Source organism: Carya illinoinensis, chromosome 12 (genome assembly GCF_018687715.1).
Source record: "Carya illinoinensis cultivar Pawnee chromosome 12, C.illinoinensisPawnee_v1, whole genome shotgun sequence".
Classification (NCBI taxonomy): Eukaryota; Viridiplantae; Streptophyta; class Magnoliopsida; order Fagales; family Juglandaceae; genus Carya; species Carya illinoinensis.
Window position 1 is genome coordinate 17,445,853 of NC_056763.1, and position 8,935 is coordinate 17,454,787.

General features: G+C 32.7%; 1 protein-coding gene across 3 annotated transcripts; it reads left to right on the forward strand.

The window, feature by feature from the left end:
* The first annotated feature begins 3,021 nt into the window (after positions 1–3,021).
* LOC122288873 (ubiquitin-conjugating enzyme E2-23 kDa-like) lies at positions 3,022–8,530 on the forward strand. Of its 3 annotated transcripts, none has more exons than XM_043095687.1 (9): positions 3,022–3,260; positions 5,446–5,557; positions 5,667–5,743; positions 5,934–6,013; positions 6,594–6,708; positions 6,775–6,885; positions 6,994–7,046; positions 7,242–7,370; positions 8,146–8,530. In XM_043095687.1, exons 3-9 carry the CDS (start codon positions 5,700–5,702, stop codon positions 8,280–8,282), a joined length of 669 nt encoding a protein of 222 aa, XP_042951621.1. In that variant the 5' UTR covers positions 3,022–3,260; positions 5,446–5,557; positions 5,667–5,699; the 3' UTR covers positions 8,283–8,530. The 3 variants fall into 3 exon arrangements, with proteins under 3 accessions (XP_042951621.1, XP_042951620.1, XP_042951622.1); XM_043095686.1 differs by having other exon boundaries at positions 3,024–3,260; positions 5,670–5,743; XM_043095688.1 differs by lacking the exon at positions 6,775–6,885 and having other exon boundaries at positions 3,028–3,260; positions 5,670–5,743.
* The last annotated feature ends 405 nt before the right edge of the window (positions 8,531–8,935 follow it).

Consider the following 8,935-nt stretch of genomic DNA (forward strand, 5'->3'; position numbering starts at 1 on the left):
GCAAACAAAACTTAGTGTCTATGCAATTGTGGATAATTGTTTTGCTTATGTAGATAATTATAAGCTGATCTGGAACTATCGAAAGGTCCATAAAAACTTAACTGCACTTAGGTGGCATCCGCCTCCTTGTGAAATGTGGAAACTGAATTTTGATGGGGCTGGTTTTTATTCTCTAAATCAATCTGGAGTCGCTGCTATTTTGCAAAATGATAAGAGGGGATATAGTTATGGCGCTTTCTCAAAAGGAAGAGGAGATTTATGAGGTGGAGGATATTGAGGCTTTTGTTGCCTTACGGAGCTTATAGATGATCTATCATATGGGGCTTTCACATTTTGTAATTTGTGGAAACCCACATCAATAGTCAAGTTTTAGTCGACCATTTGATTAGAGAGATACAACTCTCTTATCCCTTTTCTAATCCATTGAGGTTCCACATGTTGGTAGACAAGATAATGAAGACGCTTATCACTTAGCATGACATGCACGTTTTGTGAACAATACTATTCAATGGTGGTAGGAGCCTCCGGATTTTATTTTGGGTAGCATTATGGGGGATGCTGATGGCCTTGGTGTCATGTAATTTGCCGTTCATGGCTGGTTTGGAAGACTTTATGCATCTGCGAATATTATGAATGTCATATGTTATTTCTCAAAACAAAAAAAAAAAAAGAAAAAAGAAAAAAGAAAAATTCCAATGTTATCTCTGACGAAAACTCTCATACATTAGATGTCATTAAGGATATTTCATAAGTGAGTGGTTCTTATGGTTAAGCAATTCTTTTGGGATAAGTCGTCCAATCTTCTTTGTTTTCTTATGGGTTTTGTGACCCTTTATTTTAGGTTTAAAAATCTGCACCAATTATGAGTTTTATTTTATTTTTTAAATTCCTAAGTGCCATAATATTAGAAAATTTCTTCTAAATAATTTATAAAAGTGAAATATGTCCCATATATAAACTTTTCTCTATCGTTTTACATTAATGATTTTGGGCGTTCAGAATTTCTATTTAGTTAATAATTATTTTGAGACTAAATTTTGACATAATTTTACAAAATGTGTATAATATTTTTTTAAAAAATAATGACAATTATCCAAAAAAAAAAAAACAAAAACAAAAACTTTTAGTGCAAACTCCAATTAAAAGAAACAAATGGTAACGAGGAATTATGGGATTTTAGATGAGAGAAGGACTTTAGAAACAATTGTAGTGTATGGTTACAGAGAGAGCATTTCAACTCTTGTTTATGAATTAAAATGTGTTCAAGAAACTTACAAAATACACTTCATTTTTTGAATTTGTCAATTGAAATTAACAATTCATGCTAATATATTAAAGACATATATTCTTCTAATTATCTGAGTAAATTGTATAAGGGTTACATCTAATTTACTACTGCTTTACTATCTAATTATTATTATTTTTTCCTTTTGCTATTTGAATTTAGACTAAAATCTCATAACATGATCTCCTTGCATAGTCTAAAAAAAAAAAAAAAATTAATTAATTAACATAATCATATAATTTAATTAAAAATAAGTTATGCAAGAAGGTTATATTTCAAGATTTTTAATCCAGATTTACATAGCAAAAAGAAAAAGAAAATAATTGAGTATTAAAGCAATAGTAAATGAGATGTAAATGTATCATTATCCATTGTATAATACATGCGTGTCAACCATGATTATTACATTCACGAGTTAAAAAAAAAAAAAAAAAAAAAATCTTTATGTAATTAGAAGAATTCTTGACTTCCCACTCCGCTGTGTATATAGATTCTTCTCATTTTAATTTCAATAAAGAGAAGACATACTCATGAGATTTAACACTCATGATCTTATCTTATTATTATTAAGAAAGGAAATATAAATACAAATTGAATTACAAATCAACAACGATTAATGGAATTTAGAAGTAAATAAAATTCTCCTACCATAAATTGCCACTGACTGACTGAAGTGATGCCCAGGAATGGCTAACTTTTAGGCCTTATTTGAATACATAGATATTTTAAATAATAATAAAATTTTTAAGATGAGATAAAATGAATTAATTTATAAAAAAATATGTTTAGACAGAAAGATAAAATGAGATAATTTTTAATTTTTAAAATTAGAAAAATGTATGGGTCCCACTCTTTAATAGGGTAGTTGAATTCTCCATCATTCATGCATTGTTCATATACTGTTCATGTGCTGTTTATGTAAGAGTTTCATTATTCATACATTGTTCACGTATTTTTTTTACTATTTATGTAGATATTTTTAAAATTTTAAAATAAAATATAATGTATTTGAATAGAAAAAATTAGCGTACAACATCTCATTTGTACTGTGAATCCGAACTGGTCCTTAATAGCGTAGTTGTCATGAGCCCATCATGTAGTAACTATTGTCTATTTGTTCCATTTAATCGTATAAAGAATTTGAGAAATGATAATTACAATTGTGAATATATAAGTATCGTGTAATTATTTAAAAAATTAAATAAATATGAAACTCATATGAATATAAACTAATTTTTTAATATTAAACCCTACTCTATTTTAAAGTGACTGTATGACTCTTATATAATTAACAATTATATATAGTATTACTCAATAAATTTATTATTATATCATTTCTTTTATTTAACCGTTCTACATTATATATTTATTAAAAAAATATAAAAAAAATGTGGTGTAGTACTAAGTATATATCCAAATTTGCTCAAAATATTTTATTTATTAAGATATTGCAATTTCTTTAGGAGGGAAAAACATTTAATATTTAGTTTTTTTTTAAAGAGAAATTCTGTATAAATGTTGTATAATTGCTTTGAAAAAATTAATATTTATTATTAAAAAATTAATTTTTTTTTAATGTGACCGTAAGTAGTATTATATTTTAGTGTATGCTTTGAAGAAACAAAAGATTTGATAAAAAAAAAAAAAATCATTAAAACTTCAAAAATCAAAGATACTTAAAAAAAAAAAAAAAAAAAAAAAGACTACCGTAAAAGCAGGGTGCCACTTGCCTTTCGGATTTTCCAACGCGTGCCTCTGAACACGTCGAAACTCACACCCTCCTACGCAAACTCTCTCTCTCTCTTCTCCTAACTCGGAATATATATATGAAAATAATCTCAGTAGACGAGCATTTTCATTCTCAGACTTCTCTTTCCGTTTGTTTCTCGGGACTTTTCCTCTCCGATCAGAAACACAGGCGTCAACCCGTGAAAGATTTATTGGAATTTTCTCTTGTAAAACTGAATGCCCAATTGTAAGACAACAACTCTCCTCTGCATTTTCTTAGTAATCAATCAAATGGAGCGCAATATGTGTTTTATTTCTCTCTGGGTTCGGTTACCTGTAGTCTATAGATCTTGTTGTGGATGATAGTGTAACAAATCTTAGAACTTTGGGGAACTTTTGGCTTTGAACAATATATAGACCTCCACCAATTTCGTTCATTTTATTTGTTTCCGGAAAAAGTAATGGAACAAGAGATTTTTTTGTGAATGTGGGATTGAACTGGTTTTTGTGAAAGGATCCAAACCTTGCTGGTTCTGAAATGAGCGATTGCATTGTAGATCAGACGCTACTCATTGCTTTTCTGCTCATTTTTTGATGGCCCATGGGACCATTTAGTGGTTAATTGTTATTTTCAAGAGAAAAAGATTGTACCACCAGAAGTTTTCTCATTTTAGTAGGAACTCGAGAAAGTTAAGGCAATTTCAGATTTTTCTATCGATAATGATCATAAATGCATGAGGCTATTATCGATTTTATCATTTGCGGAGTGTACATGTGTGACTTGCATTTTATTTTCTTTTGGAAAATTTTTTTTAGTAGTGCAATGCTGCTCTTCATTGTATATTTTATTATCCCCAGTTATACCTATTGATGCGGCACATCTTAACTTGCTTTATATGTCAACCGGTTAAATAGATAGCCACTCAAAATGTATCTTATTAATAGGTGTGACAAAAAAAAATCTAAAATGATGAAGAGCATGTCTCCTTTTAGTTTTACGTGGGACTCCCCATGGTAACGGTCTTAATTTAATATCCAGAGTAATACACTGGTTGATTCATGAAGATCCTTGACTGATAATGTATGCTAATGCATCAATTTGATGCTTAGGGGCTAAATTTTTTATTTGTTAATAAAAACATCTGAATGGGAGAATATAAATTGTGTGATGACCAAATCATGCTATCAGTGCATGCTTTTATGAAGGTAACTGGTTTGAGCTTGACATGAAGACGATTGAAGGGCAATTCTTTTAGATTCCATGTTTCGTCCTTTAAACCCATTGTGAGGTTGCTTTTAAATTTATGATTATGATCATAGCAAGCAAGGACAAACTCATACTAGTTGACAGGGGGTGCAGGTCGTCTTGTGGAATCCACTGAGATGTGACTGACCAAATATGTAGTGGAGAAGGTGGTAGTCCTAGGATTAGGAATGTCTTTGAGCAGCAAGCAAATAGTTTGAAAAAATCAAATTTACTTTGTTTACTAGTGTGTGTTAGATGGTTTTAGACACTGTTTACTTGACCTGGACGTTGTTGTTTTGCTTATACCAAAGGTCATTTTTAAACACAAACTGTAGATATGGTTGGGTAGTGAAGCTTTTCAATTGTATTGTGAGATTGGTTGGTATTTTTTTCTTCCTCTTTTTCACTTTCTTTATGTTACTTCTTACAAAAGGTCCAAGATATTGTTTGCTATTGACTGCCTTTGCTATATAATATATTCAGCCATTGCTGACACAATAACGGTTTTATTATATCATATCTCAATTTCAGTATGGAGGGTGCCAGCAGGCCTTTGGCCTGACTGGCACTTCCCCTCCATTCCATAGGGGATGGTAGGGGCTTGATTTTGGGATCAATCCCCATGTAGACAGGGCCATACGTGCCCTGCTAAAAATCTTCCTAATGAAAAATATTTCAGGGTTGGGTTTGAGACTTTTTCATGCATTCTATCTTAGATATCACTGACCTTAACTTCCATGATTTAGTATTATCTTTCTCTGACATGTCCTTTAATGCCCTTCCTTGAATGTTTACAAAGTGAAGATGATAGTGTTGAAGTTTAAATATGGGTACATGTACCCGGTTTTGTGATGTCAGTCTGGTTGATTCTTGAAATCACCTCTTGAGGAAAAAAAAAAAGGACCCCCAGGTCCTGATTTACAAATGAATAGGAAGTGAATCATGAGTCTTTCAATTAAGAGGGTAAGAGAGGGGTGGGGGCTTTGTTCGCTAAGTTATTTAGAAATGACTCTTGGCCTTGGATCTGTTTAAAGTGTGTTTGCCTTTTCTTTTAACTAAGCCTTCCCACTCTACTGGAAACTGTCCTCTTATTAGCAAGTCCCGTCAAACTAAATTTCTGTTATAGCTACATTTAATACTGTTGCTATAAGATGCCTTATTATAATATTTTTTTTTGGACCAACAGATATGCATCTTCCTTGATCTTAGTTTCGGTTGCTAAGCAAAATTTGGGGTTTCTTATACTTTTGCCTACTGCTTCTCCATCTTATATTCAATCTTGTGTCTCTACAAGGAAGGTATGTGCCTATTCTTGTGCATCATACTATTTATCTTCAACATTGTGTCATAAAATATCCCTGAATGCAAGTGTGATTTTATTGGAGCTTGTTCTTTTATGGATCATAGCAGGTGTTGGAGTTTTAGTTTATAAAATCTAAGATGTCTTCTCCAAGCAAGAGGAGAGAGATGGATGTGATGAAGTTGTAAGTTGCTCACCATTTTTTGATATTGGTGTGAAGTTATATATGTATGATCTTTAGTTTAGCAAAGTTGGAGTTATATCTTGAGTTCTGTTTCAGGCTTGCAGTTCAAATTTTACATATATAACTCCTTTCTGAGTTATGAGTGATGATCTTCTTTCTGGCACCTCTCACATGTGTTAATGTTGTCCAGGATGATGAGTGATTACACGGTCGAGACAATAAATGATGGACTCAATGAATTTAATGTGGAATTCCACGGTCCAAAAGAAAGTACTTTCCTTACTCTCAGGCTTCTATTTCCTTGTCATATGTAATCTATGTTTGCAATGTTTTTATGGGTATTCTCTCTCTCCCTCCCTCCTTTATGACCTTGAAAACGTATGGTCTGTATACTTCTAAATACTACAGTAGAGAAAGTATATTATATCACTTTTCCTTTGAAGTTGCTAAAAACCCTTAACTTGTATTAATCTGTCTGGTGATGCATAGTTTTCTGAGATCTGCATTGTTCACTATTTTCCTTTGGTTGATGTACATAGACATACAGGAGTTAATGATGCTTAAGGATAATGGCAAACTAAATTCTATTTTGAATTTCGGATAAGGTTTTGATCCTTATTTCCATTTGTTTTGTTGATTTTGGCACAAATGCACAAATATTAAACAGAACGTTCAAAAATTCTGTATCTCTACCATTGCCATTCATATTTTACTGAATGATTCCTCTTAAAGCTTCTCTCTCTCTCTCTCTCTCTCTCTCTCTCTCTCTCTCTCTCTCTCTCTCTCTCTCTCTCTCTCTCTCACCCGCCTTTTGGTGAATTCATTCTTTGATGTTGATTGTTGGTTTCAGGCCTTTATGAAGGTGGAATTTGGAAAGTCCGCGTTGAGCTTCCTGATGCTTATCCATACAAGTCTCCTTCTATTGGCTTTGTGAACAAGATATACCACCCAAATGTTGATGAGCTGTGAGAAACTTGTACCTCAAAGCAATCTTATCTCTTATCATTTCCAACTAAACTCTTCTGCTTTAGGGACATTTTACTGCTATGTACAAAGCAGTTGGCAGACTTGATATTTGAAAGGTTCAGTTTTATAAAACTCTGGCTGGCTACTGCTTCTAGAAGAAGCATCAGAATAGAAATGTGATTGACTATCTGGCTTTTTCATCAGCAGTTGAAAACTGACATCTGGTAATATCATTCCTAGTTTATTAAAAAAGCTGACTTTGGTTTCTTTACTTCACTATGCAGATCTGGTTCTGTATGCTTGGATGTTATTAATCAATCTTGGAGTCCAATGTTTGGTAATTGCCAGCTATCAACTCTTTTTTCAGTCGTATATTGTGTAGTTTAGTTTGTACAGGTGTCTCTATTCATGTTTTCCACTTGTTAAGACTCCTTTTGCACTTCCTTATCCGAATATGTAACTCTCTTGCACAAATGAGCAAGCTCTCTCTCTCTCTCTCTCTTCTCACATGATATGGTTTCTGTTGCTACAGATCTGTTAAATGTATTTGAAGTTTTCCTTCCGCAGCTCTTGCTTTATCCCAATCCTTCCGATCCTCTTAATGGTGATGCTGCATCATTAATGATGAAGGATCGAAAGCAGTATGATCAGAAAGTTAAAGGTGAAAATTTTGTTACTGTGTAAACAAATTTTCTTTTCGCTATATTGGCTAGTTTTCTAGCAAACCAAAATCAAAGGAGAATAAGAATTATATGAAAATGAGTAATGATACAATGCAATGTCTTCTACAACTCTTTTTACAACTTTGTTTTAAATGAAGGACGGTTATGTGAAATTTGACACTCATATTAATAGAACTTCAGTATTTTTAATGAAGAGTCACTTTCACATTAGCAGGTTATAAAATGGGTTGTAAAATATGGGAACTCACAGAGGGTTCCCTGGGACATTTATGTATGAAATGAAATTTAGGCTAAGAAGAATTTTTGGGCTGTCTAATATATCTTGTATATTTAAATATTTGAGTAAGAACCTAAAAAACAACACAAAACAAAACAGAAATTTCCAATGTTTGACCAAAAATCTGCTGAGAAAAATTCAACAGATGTGGCAACGACTATCAGCCTAAGACCCAATTGCAAGATTCTTCCTAGATATTATTCTTTCTCCAAGTCTTGTCTATGTTATCTTAACATTCAAATCCGTCGAATTGAATTTATTTCCCTGTATAAGTTGGTACAACTTACTTTAAAGAATGGTAGACTGGTAATACTTCAGTCACTTGAAATTTGAATGTCTTTTTTGAAATTGTTTCTTAATACGGTCTAAAATTGATAATAAATCAGGGGCAACTTTTTATGTCTCTTATTGCTAAAGGAGTGAATGTTATATGGAGCTAAAAACACAATTTTTTCCTCTATTTTCTGTGGATACAGAATACTGTGAGCGATATGCAAAGAGGGAGAACATCTCCAATTCCACAGCTGAAGTGGACAGTGGGGATGAGGAGATCAGTGAGGAAGAAAGTGGTGGTTCTAGTGATGATGATATTGCTGGACATGCAGACCCATAATGAACTGAATAGGGGGCTTGGTTCTTTGACTTGAAAACCTCCCTTATAGCAGCATCAATGAAACCCTCTAATATGTTTACCCGTTTGATTGTTACTAGTTGTACGATGATGTTTTATTTGCTTGTAGAATCATAATCATGGGACAGATTTCAATTGTGACAACCCTGTACTGATATTTAAAGTTACAGGGGGTGAAATGGAAAACAAAGAAATAGAAGAAATTGACAAGAAACTTTTTTTAGTACTAATGTTCTGTTTCATGTTGAGTGTTTTACATTTAGGCTGAGTTTGGATGCAAAGTTATCAACTCTGTTTGTACATAGAGTTGGCTTCGTATCCAAATGCTCTGTGAGTATCTTCAAAGATTGTTTAACCTGTTTTCAAATAACAACAAAGCAACGGTCACTTTTGCTTTTGCTTTTAAGAGGAAATGAAACCAATCCAGCTTTTTCAAAAACACGTACCTGAGTAATTTCGAATGCAACTGCCTCTTACCGTCTATGCAGCTCGTTTCCAAACCCCACGCCCCTGTGCCTTACAGTAGGAGTGAAAACTGTACGCACCGATTTTTTGACACCGATTTTTTGAAAATCCTAACATCTCGACTGAAACCGACCAGTTAAGGGAAAGAAAATCGATTCTTTCAGTTGGTT